We start from the raw sequence: 14,548 nt of genomic DNA, 5'->3' as shown, positions 1-14,548 counted from the left end.
CAAAATTTTCAAGAAGCAAGAGTTGCCTTCTTGAACATCTCTAATTTGCTAGCTTGCATGATATAGAACTTGCTATCTTGAACATTACCAAAAGTGCTATCTTATATGTTATAAAACTTGAATATCTAAAACTTGATAGCATGAATGTTCTAAGCATGATATAACACTTGCTAAATCTTCTAGCTCCAAGATTGCATGATGATAAAACTTGATACTATGTTTCTCATGCAATGAGTTGAATCAATATCACAAACACTTGATTGTGATACTTCTCCTTTTTGTTGATGACAAAGGGGGAGAAGTATGTTGATGAAAGTATGTTGATGACATGACATGTGATGCATAAGTTTATGCATATGTTCATGTTGACGTGTTGCAAGTATTCATGATGAATATTGCAATGACTTGAATTCAGTTTGAATTCAAGGTTCTATCAATATGGCATATTGATAGGGGGAGTTTGTTTAAACTCCGGGAGTTAAGTTTAACTCCGTCATCAAGTGGTTGCCATCATCAAAAAGGGGGAGATTGTTGAATCTCGTATTTTGATGATGAAACCACTTGATATATGTTTATGATTTAATCTGCGTTTTAAGTGACGCAGGATGCTTCGATCAGGATGAGACAATTAAAGCAGGATAATCATGTTGTGCCGAAGGAACATGTCAGAAGATTGGACGTCGGGCCGGTGGATCGGTCGATGTATCGACAGAAGGCTTCGGGCCGTGAACTCGGGCATTCGGCCAAGAAGAGCGGGTATTGTGCCAAGGATATCGGAGTTGCGGAGTCAACTGGCCGAATGGGCAATAGGCTGCAGGAGAGGACGATGCGCCGAAGAATCGGATGAAGCGTCGAGAGACCAATGACATGTCGGACAACTTGGTTAATTGCTTAGGATTAATTGTCTCGATCGAAGTTTTGATTTGTTGTGCAGGATTAACTACGATAAGAGTAAGACAAGCAGCAGGTGTTGCGTCGGAGTCAAGATCATGATCACGTTGGGAGTTCGAGAGTTCGACGGAAGTTCGGACGGTCGTCGGAGGTTCAGCAAGAACAGATCCGAGAAGTCCAGAAGCTTGCCAAGCGAAGCTCGTCGGAACTCGCCAAGTGGATCGTCGCAAAGTCCAGGAGTATGCCGGATGTCCGCAGAAGGATCACCGAGGGTTTATCGGATGATCGACGGAAGTTCGCCGGAAACTCGCCGGAAGAAGCGATTGACGCATCGGAGCATAGCTGCAGAAGTTGTCTTAGAGTTAATCGTAGTTAGCATGATGATTAAGCTTGAAAATGGGAGGTGATCCCATTAGCTTAATCTTGGGGCAATTGGGCCCCTGAAAAGATTCAAATTGGGCCGAATGGAGCGAACCATTCGGACCCTGATTGCACCAGGCGGTGCAACCGCCTAGGCCAGGAGGTGCAACCGCCTGGGCTGCGGGACTGGGCGGTGCAACCGCCCCAGCCAGGCGGTGCAACCGCTAGGGCTGCAAGACTGGGCGGTGCAACCGCCCCAGCCAAGAGGTGCTACCGCCCAGGGCTCTGTTGTCACGCCCCTAAAAATATCCATGATATTTAAAATTTTTCATCACAACTAACCCAGGATCCAAACACACATTTGAGGTCACTAAGAAAACATTCAGATCAAGAATTTCACTTCTATAATTTACCAATTCATAACCCTGTGCAATTCATAAACATAGCACACATCACTCGATAATTTATACAATCTGAACTCAACACATCAAAATAAATACCACAATATAAATCCACAAGTGGGGAAATCTATGCAGTCACCACAATCATCGATTTACCATAAGTTCATATCATTACACGAATTTAATTTAACATTCCAAAACCCTATACATGAGGGATCCTTTAACTTACACAAAATCCACCGGTTTAGATTCATAGTCACTTTTCATTAGATGCAAGGTAGCTTATACACAACTACATATATGCTAACAAAAGTTCTGCCCAACGTCTTCTAAATTTTCCACTGCCTCAGCCCATTCTTAACATTTAAGCAAGCGATACGCTATCCTGAAAAATTTATCAACAAATGGGGTGAGCATAAAGAGCTCAGCAAGTGACTAACATATCCATATCAAAATAGTACAATTTCCAAAGAGATGCAGTTTCAAACACAAAGCAGAATATACGATTTCGTATACATAATATCATTAGGAGCAGAATCATAATTGTCCTTTTTAATCATACATATTTGGTTCCTGACAGATGGGGCATAGAGTAATTGGAGCATATCAGAAACAAAGGAAACATATCGGAGCTTATCAATGGCATATAAAATGTTCCAAATCACATCAACGACATATGGAACATTACGAAGCAAAATCAACAGTGAATGAAGCATTTCATAGCATATCAAACTCATATGTCGTACCAAAGCTCAAACGTCGTCCTTGACGTTGCAATCATATCATAACTATCCAGAGTACGAACAGAAATAACTCACAAAAACTCTGGATATCATATCAAACATATAGAGGGTGTAGTGGGATCTCAGTCAGAATGTGATTCATCCATTTCTGAATGACCACCTGACAAAAGTCTCCCACGTCTGGGAGCTCCATCCACCCACGTCTAGGTGAAGTCAAAGGGGCCGGCAGAGCATCGCAGGCTCTAAGCAATATCCCACAAAGCGGGACCCCACAAAGCGGGAAAATAGCGCATATCAGAATATCCCACAAAGCGGGACCCCACAAAGCGGGCAAATCAGCGCATACCCTTTACCATTTCTGGCAAAGGTCCAGACAATCCCACACACCAGAGTACAAAAGGACAGTTTCAACAAATTGCAGCATATAACGGAAGCACACGCGGAACAACCAAACGTACATGTGCCTTTTCAAAAACAATGTGATGCAAGGAACAAATCTCTCACAAAATATTCATTTTAGGGAAAGAATTGAAAGCAAGAGTGTACAGGGATTCCAAGCAATCATAACCAGCTCAATTCCAATAAGAAGATTAGGCGAATTCAGGTATCCAAAGGAAATGGAACAGAATACGCGAAATCGACCAAAGCTCGATTTCGGACAGAATTCCAGTGGCACATCAAACAAATATTTCAGAATAACAATTATACTCCAATACCCACAAGAAGGCTATGGTCGAACCATATATCAATCTATATTCGGATGGAACAGATTTCATATGAAACAGGGCTCCCAACACAGAGTTACCTCTGATTTGGTAACATAAGGTCAAAATCACAATCACTGGTTTGCGGACTTTATAGGATCGGATTCAACAGACGATAGGGTGAGCAATTGAACTCCAAAATTTTCAAACTATACGTCAAAAGAGAGGATTTCAAGTCTAGTTTCAGATAAAATCAGTTTGGTACAAATCAGAATTTTCAACAGGGAGTTATAGGCGTTTTAGTTTCGAAAGGTCAGAAATCTTGAACTCTGTTTTACAGCGTCTATAGGCTCTTTTGAAACAAATTTTTGGGTAAGTATTCGGTGTCCAAAATCTACAAAATCGGTGTCAAAAGAAAGACATACGAGTCTAATTTCAAACAAAAATAGTTCCTGCCTGAATTCTCATTCTATACTAAAACTTAGGGCCGAAACAGTGCTTAGGGGTCAGTTTACCGAAAACTTTCAGAATCCATAGTTCTATGTCCAAAGAGGAACATATCAGTTTCTAAATAAAAATCTTCCAATTTATTTTGAATCAACATAAAAACAGAGTCTAATACTTATGTAGGATTGGGGTTAGAACACTTGCCTTTGCAAATTTTGACCCGAAGTAACAAGATTTAAGCAAAAACCCTAAAAGCCCCAAATTTTCTTTCTCTTCTCCTTCTTCTTCTTCTTCTTCTTCTTCTTCTTTTCTTTCCCTGATCACCCACGAGCTGCCTCCTCTGCTTCCTTAACAACGAAGGCAGAGAGGCTTAAGCGGTGGAATTTGTCATTTGGTGCATTTTGCAGTTTAGTCCTCGTTTTTATCATATTCACGATTAGGTCCTTAGGGTTTACATATAGGTCCTCAGATTCTTTCTTTTTCTTTTCTTTTTTTTTTTTTTTGAACAGATCTCCCAAATCTTAAAAATAAGTTACCTCTGATTCATACTCTATTTCTTTTGTCAATTAAAATAGATGCTTACATTATCACCAAAAAAAATTATACGAACATTCGGAAATGAGGGGTGTTACACTCTCCCCCCCTTAAAAGAAAAATTTAGTCCTCTAAATTTATCGTACCTCTATTCGATGAAAAGACGAGGATACACCTTTTTCATTTCCTCTTCTAGCTCCCAAGTTGTCTCTTCTCCAGAATGATGTCTCCAATTTACTTGAACCAGTGGGATGACCCGATTCCTTAGGACTTTTTCTTCCTTATCAATAATCTGAATAGGCTCTTCCACATAGGATAAATCTTTATCGAACTCCACCAGCTCATACTTAATGATGTGAGAAGGGTCATACATATACTTTCTAATCATCGAGACATGAAATATATCATGGACATGGCTCAATGCTGGTGGTAAGGCAATCTTGTAAGCGACAGAACCAACCCTCTCAAGAACCTCAAAAGGTCCAATAAATCTTGGGCTTAACTTTCCTTTCTTCCCAAACCTTATAATGCCTTTGGAAGGGGAGACTTTTAAGAATACAAAATCTCCGATTTCAAACTCAATATCTCGTCTCCTATTATCGGCATAACTCTTTTGACGACCTTGAGCAGCTTTTAACCTTTTCCTTATAACTTGAATTTTCTCGGTAGTTTCTTGTACCAGGTCCGGTGCTAACAACTTTCTGTCCCCAACTTCCTCCCAACATATAGGTGTTATGCACTTTCGCCCATATAAAGCTTCATAAGGAGCCATCTGAATACTTGAATGATAACTATTGTTATACGTGAACTCAACAAGTGAAATATCCTTATCCCATTCACCTTTCCAATCCATAACATAGGCTCTAAGCAAATCCTCAAGTGTTTGAATTGTTCTTTCTGACTGACCATCAGTCTGAGGATGATATGCAGTACTAAACTTAACTTTAGTGCCCATCGACTCCTGCAATCTTCTCCAGAATCTAGAGAGAAATCTAGAGTCTCTATCAGAGATGATCTCCTTTGGAACACCATGAAGTCTTACTATTTCACTGACATATAAATCTGCAAGTCTATCAAGCGAATAAGTCATATTAATCGGTAGGAAATGTGCAGATTTTGTTAACCTATCAATGATAACCCAAATAGCATCATGCTTCCTCGAGGTTCTGGGTAGTCCTGAAACAAAATCCATAGTAATACATTCCCATTTCCATTCAGGAATAACTAAAGGTTGCAACAACCCTCCAGGTCTTTGGTGTTCTACTTTGATTTGCTGACATGTTAAACATTTTGAAACATACATTGCAATTTCCTTCTTCATGCCTTCCCACCAATAATAACTTTGAAGATCTCTATACATCTTAGTGCTCCCAGGGTGTAGGGCGTACTTTGAAGTATGACCTTCATTTAGGATTTGATTCTTGATATCTAGTTCATTTGGTACACATACTCTCTCCCCAAATCTCAATAGGCCATCCTTTGAAATTTGAAATTGTGGCTTCAATCCCTTTTCTACTTCACTCCTCAAGTAGATTAAATGTGGATCTCGTAATTGTCCTTCCTTAATTTGTTGCATAAGATCAGACTGCACTTGAATGGAGGCCATCAGAATCATCGAGTCTTGCTCTTTCCTCAAAGCTTTCAAATCAAAATTTTCTTCTACTAGCTTCCATTGCTTCACGACCAGACTAGCCATAAAACTTGTAGATTTCCTACTAAGTGCATCAGCTACAACATTGGCCTTGCCTGGGTGATAACGGATGGCACAATCATAATCCTTCAGAAGTTCTATCCATCTTCGCTGCCTCATGTTCAACTCCTTCTGGGTGAAAATATATTTTAAACTCTTGTGATCAGTGAAGATTTCAAACTGTCGACCATACAAATAATGTCTCCAAATCTTTAGAGCAAAAATGATTGCTGCTAATTCCAAATCATGAGTTGGATAATTCAATTCATAACCTTTAAGTTGCCTAGAAGCATAAGCAACTACTCTCCCTTCCTGCATCAAAACACATCCTAGGCCCTTTCTTGAAGCATCAGTATAAACTACAAATCCCTCACTACCACTTGGAATAGTGAGAATAGGGGCACTAGTTAATCTTCTTTTTAACTCTTGAAAGCTTTGCTCACAATCATCGCCCCATACAAATTTCATATTCTTCTTAGTGAGTTTGGTGAGAGGTTGAGCAATTCGAGAAAATCCCTCCACAAATCTCCTGTAATAACCTGCCATGCCCAAGAAACTTCTAACTTCTGTTATATTTGTTGGTACTTCCCATTCAACTACAGCTTCTATTTTCCTTGGATCAACAGATATGCCCTTCCCTGAAATCACATGGCCTAAGAAAGCAACTTCATTCAACCAAAATTCACATTTGCTGAACTTCGCATACAACTTCTTTTCTCTTAGTATGGACAGCACATCTCTCAAGTGTTTCTCATGCTCCTGATTATTCTTTGAATACACCAATATGTCATCAATAAATACAATTACACAGATATCCAAGAGCGGTTGAAATATCCTATTCATTAGTTCCATAAAAGCTGCAGGGGCATTAGTCAAACCAAAAGGCATCACCAAGAATTCATAATGACCATATCGAGTTCTAAAAGCTGTTTTTGAAATATCCTCCTCCTTGATCTTTAACTGATAGTAACCTGACCTCAGGTCAATCTTAGAGAATACTTGTGCACCTTGCAGTTGATCAAACAAATCATCAATTCTAGGTATAGGATATTTGTTTTTGATGGTCACCTGATTCAACTGTCTATAATCAATACAAAGCCTCAATGTTCCATCCTTCTTCTTCACTAAAAGTACCGGAGCACCCCATGGGGATACACTGGGTCGTATGAAACCCTTATCTAATAATTCTTGTATTTGCTTCTTTAATTCTTCTAGCTCAAGTGGTGCCATTCTGTAGGGAGGCTTAGATATTGGGGTTGTACTGGGGGCTAGATCAATAGCAAATTCACCCTCTCTATCTAGAGGTAAACCAGGCAAGTCATCTGGAAATACATCAGGGAATTCTTTGACCACTGAAATTTCATCTAGGTGGGTTTCCTGATTTGAATGCTCCTTTACACACACCATATAACAAAAACAACCTTTCTGCATAAGATGATAAGCTTGAAGTGCGGATATTAAGCAAGGAGGCAAATCATGCTTAATGCCCTCAAAGAAAAATATAGGCTGATCTGGTATGCAGAAGGTAATTATTTTTTTGTAACAATCAATACTAGCGTGATGAGAAGATAACCAATCCATGCCGAGTATAATATCAAAGCCCTGGATCTCTAGAAGAATCAAATCAGCAAGGAATTCGTGGTCTCCAATAGAGATCAAACAAGATGGGTAGACCAAGTTTGTTGCCAATGAATCTCCAACAGCAGTTGTTACATATAACATATAATCCAGGGGTTTAGGTGGAATATCCAAGTGACAAGCAAAGTATTTTGAAACAAACGATAAGTTGGAGCCGGGATCAAACAAAACTTTTGCATTTCTTTTAGAAACATGAAGAATACCTTCCACCACTGATTTAGAAGCTCTAGAATCTTGTTCAGTGATAGCGTATACTCTAGCATGGGCTGAGGGTCTAGGAGACAGTGGCTCTCTTTTCCTGTTCAGTGGGCAATCTTTTATTTGATGACCTAGCTTTCCACAATTAAAACATGCTCCAGTCACCCGAAAACACCGACTTGTCTCATGATTTAACCCGCATTTTTCACATAACTGAGTCCTCCCCCATGGTTTCCTTTTCTCAAATCCAGATGTCTTAAACCTCTTGTTACTATCTTCGTATTCATTTACTCTCCTGCTTTTGCTAGTAAATTTGTCCCTTTGGTTCTTGCCAATGATTTCTTGAATTTCCTCCATGTCTCTTTCAATTTTCAAAGCTCTTTCTACCGTATCAGCATATGTTTGTAATTTTAAAGCTGACATTCGGCTTCTTATTGCCGGCCGTAATCCCCTTTCAAACCTTCTTGCCTTTCTAGATTCATCATCAGTCATATGTGTGGCAAACCTGGAGAGCTCAGTAAATTTAGATTCATACTTTGTAACCGTCATACTTCCCTGGATAAGATTCAAGAACTCCAATTCTTTTTGCTCTCTCATACATTCTGAAAAATATTTATCGTTAAACTTTTCTTGGAATAACTTCCATGTCATTGGCTCATGTTTGATTTCAGACATCCTCTTAATCATTCTCCACCAGTGTTTAGCTTCTCCCTCCAGCATAAAGGTGGCAAGAAAAACCTTTCGTTCATCAGAGTAATTAAAGGCATCAAATATTTTCTCTATCTGCATCATCCACCGTTCCGCCACCATTGGATCAGACTCACCACTGAAACTGGGAGGACTAAGCTTCTTAAACTGTCCAATTCCCAACCCCGTCTGGTTTGATGTCTCTGTCCCATCATTATTTCCTTGTTGGGCAGGTTGTTGTTGTTGTTGCATCACATGTGCCATAGTCTCCAAAGTCCGCATAATACCACTCAATTGATCAGCAGTAGATGCAACAGGAGAACCAGATGATCTCGTCATCCTCGCTTCCTAAAACATCAAAAGAACATTTTCTTCGATCAATCTCTAATGACAGTCAATAAACCTCAAATAAAGATAATATTCTTAGTGATTCTCAAATCAGGCTCTGATACCACCTCTGTCACGCCCCTAAAAATATCCATGATATTTAAAATTTTTCATCACAACTAACCCAGGATCCAAACACACATTTGAGGTCACTAAGAAAACATTCAGATCAAGAATTTCACTTCTATAATTTACCAATTCATAACCCTGTGCAATTCATAAACATAGCACACATCACTCGATAATTTATACAATCTGAACTCAACACATCAAAATAAATACCACAATATAAATCCACAAGTGGGGAAATCTATGCAGTCACCACAATCATCGATTTACCATAAGTTCATATCATTACACGAATTTAATTTAACATTCCAAAACCCTATACATGAGGGATCCTTTAACTTACACAAAATCCACCGGTTTAGATTCATAGTCACTTTTCATTAGATGCAAGGTAGCTTATACACAACTACATATATGCTAACAAAAGTTCTGCCCAACGTCTTCTAAATTTTCCACTGCCTCAGCCCATTCTTAACATTTAAGCAAGCGATACGCTATCCTGAAAAATTTATCAACAAATGGGGTGAGCATAAAGAGCTCAGCAAGTGACTAACATATCCATATCAAAATAGTACAATTTCCAAAGAGATGCAGTTTCAAACACAAAGCAGAATATACGATTTCGTATACATAATATCATTAGGAGCAGAATCATAATTGTCCTTTTTAATCATACATATTTGGTTCCTGACAGATGGGGCATAGAGTAATTGGAGCATATCAGAAACAAAGGAAACATATCGGAGCTTATCAATGGCATATAAAATGTTCCAAATCACATCAACGACATATGGAACATTACGAAGCAAAATCAACAGTGAATGAAGCATTTCATAGCATATCAAACTCATATGTCGTACCAAAGCTCAAACGTCGTCCTTGACGTTGCAATCATATCATAACTATCCAGAGTACGAACAGAAATAACTCACAAAAACTCTGGATATCATATCAAACATATAGAGGGTGTAGTGGGATCTCAGTCAGAATGTGATTCATCCATTTCTGAATGACCACCTGACAAAAGTCTCCCACGTCTGGGAGCACCATCCACCCACGTCTAGGTGAAGTCAAAGGGGCCGGCAGAGCATCGCAGGCTCTAAGCAATATCCCACAAAGCGGGACCCCACAAAGCGGGAAAATAGCGCATATCAGAATATCCTACAAAGCGGGACCCCACAAAGCGGGCAAATCAGCGCATACCCTTTACCATTTCTGGCAAAGGTCCAGACAATCCCACACACCAGAGTACAAAAGGACAGTTTCAACAAATTGCAGCATATAACGGAAGCACACGCGGAACAACCAAACGTACATGTGCCTTTTCAAAAACAATGTGATGCAAGGAACAAATCTCTCACAAAATATTCATTTTAGGGAAAGAATTGAAAGCAAGAGTGTACAGGGATTCCAAGCAATCATAACCAGCTCAATTCCAATAAGAAGATTAGGCGAATTCAGGTATCCAAAGGAAATGGAACAGAATACGCGAAATCGACCAAAGCTCGATTTCGGACAGAATTCCAGTGGCACATCAAACAAATATTTCAGAATAACAATTATGCTCCAATACCCACAAGAAGGCTATGGTCGAACCATATATCAATCTATATTCGGATGGAACAGATTTCATATGAAACAGGGCTCCCAACACAGAGTTACCTCTGATTTGGTAACATAAGGTCAAAATCACAATCACTGGTTTGCGGACTTTATAGGATCGGATTCAACAGACGATAGGGTGAGCAATTGAACTCCAAAATTTTCAAACTATACGTCAAAAGAGAGGATTTCAAGTCTAGTTTCAGATAAAATCAGTTTGGTACAAATCAGAATTTTCAACAGGGAGTTATAGGCGTTTTAGTTTCGAAAGGTCAGAAATCTTGAACTCTGTTTTACAGCGTCTATAGGCTCTTTTGAAACAAATTTTTGGGTAAGTATTCGGTGTCTAAAATCTACAAAATCGGTGTCAAAAGAAAGACATACGAGTCTAATTTCAAACAAAAATAGTTCCTGCCTGAATTCTCATTCTGTACTAAAACTTAGGGCCGAAACAGTGCTTAGGGGTCAGTTTACCGAAAACTTTCAGAATCCATAGTTCTATGTCCAAAGAGGAACATATCAGTTTCTAAATAAAAATCTTCCAATTTATTTTGAATCAACATAAAAACAGAGTCTAATACTTATGTAGGATTGGGGTTAGAACACTTGCCTTTGCAAATTTTGACCCGAAGTAACAAGATTTAAGCAAAAACCCTAAAAGCCCCAAATTTTCTTTCTCTTCTCCTTCTTCTTCTTCTTCTTCTTCTTCTTCTTTTCTTTCCCTGATCACCCACGAGCTGCCTCCTCTGCTTCCTTAACAACGAAGGCAGAGAGGCTTAAGCGGTGGAATTTGTCATTTGGTGCATTTTGCAGTTTAGTCCTCGTTTTTATCATATTCACGATTAGGTCCTTAGGGTTTACATATAGGTCCTCAGATTCTTTCTTTTTCTTTTTTTTTTTTTTTTTTTTGAACAGATCTCCCAAATCTTAAAAATAAGTTACCTCTGATTCATACTCTATTTCTTTTGTCAATTAAAATAGATGCTTACATTATCACCAAAAAAAATTATACGAACATTCGGAAATGAGGGGTGTTACATCTGTCTCCAAGCGAGACTGGGCGGTGCAACCTCCTCTGTCAAGAGGTAGCACCGCCAGAGCTCAAGTTTCGAGCTCTGCCAAGAGGTGCAACCACCGAGCTCGGTCTTCGAGCTCTGGCAGAGAGGTGCAACCTCTTTAGACAGGAGATGCATCGCCTGAGCTCGGTCTTCGAGCTCTGGCAGAGAGGTGCAACCACCTCTGGCAGAGAGGTGCATCAGCCTGAGCTCAGTTTCGAGCTCTGCCAGGTGATGCAACCACCGAGCTCAGACTTCGAGCTCTGCCAGGCGATGCAACCACCGAGCTCAGTCTTCGAGCTCTGGCAGAGAGGTGCAATCGCCTGAGCTCAGTCTTCGAGCTCTGCCAGGCGGTGCCACCTCTCCAGTCAAGAGGTGCAACCGCCTGATCCCGGAATTCCGGGATGTGATCGTTTTGAGCTCCAAATTTGAATTGGGTTGGGGCCTATAAATACCCCACCCATTCAACACTGAATTGACAACAGATCCACACCGAATTCTTGATCTTTTCAGTGATTCTAAGAGCTCAAATTTGTGTAAAGTCCTAAAGTTCTCCTCCTTCTGTTCTTCAAGTCTTGAGTTGTAAAGAGAGGAGAGAAAGGATCTGTAAAGGTTGTCTCCTGAGCCTGTCAAAAGGAGAGAAACTGTAAAAGGGCAGTTAGCCTTCGCCCATTGAAGGAAGGCAGCTAGTTGACGTCGGTGACCTCGTCGGAGGAGGAAGCCAAAAGTGGAGTAGGTCAAGACTGACCGAACCACTCTAAATCTCTGGTTTGCTTTTACCTTGAGCACTTTATCATTACTGCAAACCTCCTACATTGCTACTGTCCTCTGCGCCTTTACGAACGAGTTTCTAAGCTCTGATCTTTCAGAATCTGCATTCAAACGTAAATCGTGTTTTCGTACGATCTTCACACTGCAGTTTACGCTTACATTCGGATTCCATTTATAACTGCAAACTGCTTTCTACGTAAAACGCTTTTCAAGGTTCAAAACTACATATAGACGTAAAATTACGTTTAGACGTAAAACTACGTTTAGACGCAAAACTACGTTTAGACGTAAAACTGCGTTTAGACGTAAAACTACGTTTAGACGCAAAACTGCGTTTAGACGTAAAACTGCGTTTAGACGCAAAACTGCGTTTAGACGTAAAACTATGTTTAGACATAAAACTGCGTTTAGACGTAAAACTGCGTTTGGACGTAAAACTGAGTTTAGACGCAAACTGCGCTTAGACACAAACTGTGCTTAGACGCAAACTGTGCTTAGACGCAAACTGTGTTTAGACGCAAACTGCGCTTAGACGCAAAACTGCGCTTAGACGCAAACTGCACTGTGATTCTGCTTTTATATCGAAATCGTTTTTTATCGGACGAACGCAGCTTTCGTTTTTAAATTACTGTAAGATTTCCGCTGCACTAATTCACCCCCCCCCCTCTTAGTGCTCTCGATCCTAACAGTATTTATAGGCCCCAACCCAGTTCAAATTTGGAGCTCAAAACTATCAATTCCCGGAATTCCGGGATCAGGCGGTTGCACCTCTTGACTGAAGCGGTTGCACCGCCTGGCAGAGCTCGAAGACTGAGCCTCTGGGCGGTGCTACCGCTTGTCAGGGGCGGTTGCACCTCTTGCTAGAGCTTGAAGACCAAGCTCAGGCGGTTGCGCCTCCTGAGTGAGACGGTTGCACTGCTTGGCAGAGCTCGAAGACTGAGCTCAAGCGGTGCCACCTCTTGTCAAGGGAGGTTGCACCGCCCAATCTCGCTCGGGGACTGAGCCCAGGCGGTGCCATCTCCTGGCTGGGGCGGTTGCACCGCCCAGTCTCACTCGGAGACTTAGCCTAGGTGGTGCTACCTCCTGGCCTGGGCGGTTGCACCTCCCATAGCAATCAGGGTCCGAATGGGTTGATCCATTCGGCCCAATTTGGGTTTTTTAGGGGCCCAATTGCCCCAAGATTAAGTTAATGGGATCACCTCCCATTTTCAACTTAATCATTGTGCTAACTATGATATTTTCTAGGACGTTTACTGCAACTTGCTCCGGTGCGTCAATCGCTTCTTCCGGCGAGCTTTCGGCGAACTTCCGTCGATCATCCGATGAACCCTCGGTGATGCTCCTGCGGACTTCCGGCAAACTCCTGGACTTGCGACGATCCACTTGGAGAGTTCCAACGAGCTTCTTTTGTAAGCTTATGGACTTCTCAGATTTGTTCCCGTAGAACCTCCGATGACTGTCCGAACTTCCGTCGAACTCTCGAACTCCCAACGTGATCATTGTCTTGACTCCGGCGCAACTCCTACTGCATGTCTTTCTTCCATCGTAGTTAATCCTGCACACTTAAAACAAAACTTCGATCGAGACAATTAATCCTAAGCAATTAACCAAGTTGTCCGACATGTCATTGGTCCCTCGATGCTTCGTCCGATTCTTCGGCGCATCGTCCTCTCCGGCAACCTATTGCCCAATCGGCCAGTTGACTCCGCAACTCCGATATCCTTGGCACAATACCTGCTCTTTTTGGCCCGATGCCCAAGTCCACGACCCGAAGGCTTCTGTCGATATGTCGACCGATCCACCGGCCTGACGTCCAATCTTCTGACATGTTCCTCCAGCACAACATGATTTTCCTGCTTTAATTGTCTCATCCTGATCGAAGCATCCTACGTCACTTAAAACGCAGATTAAATCATAAACATATATCAAGTAGTTTCATCATCAAAATACGAGATTCAATAATCTCCCCCTTTTTGATGATGACAACTACTTGATGACAGAGTTAACCTTAACTCCCGGAGTTTAAACAAACTCCCCCTATCAATATGCCATATAGATAAAATCTTGAATTCAAACTGAATTCAAGTCATTGCAATATTCATCATGAATACTTGCAACACGTCATCATGAACTTATGCATAAACTTATGCATAACATCATACTTCTCCCCCTTTGTCATCAACAGAAAGGAGAAATACCACAATCAAGCGTTTGTGATATTGGTTCAACTCATTGCATGAAAAACATAATATCAAGTTTTATCATCATGCAAGTTTGCTATTATCAAATATCAACATGTAAAATTACGATGTAAGCTTTTGATATCATAACGCAAATATTTCAAGTGTTTATCAATTGTAGCATTTCATCA

At 40.7% G+C, this 14,548-nt stretch overlaps 1 protein-coding gene across 1 annotated transcript; it reads right to left on the bottom strand.

Annotated features, from left to right (window-relative positions):
- Positions 1 to 1,770: 1,770 nt before the first annotated feature.
- Positions 1,771 to 11,495, bottom strand: LOC135633413 (uncharacterized). The gene is made up of 3 exons (XM_065142838.1): positions 10,958 to 11,495; positions 7,612 to 8,637; positions 1,771 to 2,037 (listed from the first exon to the last, which is right to left on the bottom strand). Exons 2-3 carry the CDS (start codon positions 8,630 to 8,632, stop codon positions 2,033 to 2,035), a joined length of 1,026 nt encoding a protein of 341 aa, XP_064998910.1. The 5' UTR covers positions 8,633 to 8,637; positions 10,958 to 11,495; the 3' UTR covers positions 1,771 to 2,032.
- Between the last annotated feature and the right edge of the window lie 3,053 nt (positions 11,496 to 14,548).

This window comes from Musa acuminata, chromosome BXJ3-3 (assembly GCF_036884655.1).
Source record: "Musa acuminata AAA Group cultivar baxijiao chromosome BXJ3-3, Cavendish_Baxijiao_AAA, whole genome shotgun sequence".
Taxonomy (NCBI): Eukaryota; Viridiplantae; Streptophyta; class Magnoliopsida; order Zingiberales; family Musaceae; genus Musa; species Musa acuminata.
This window is presented reverse-complemented; position numbering and strand designations above follow the sequence as displayed.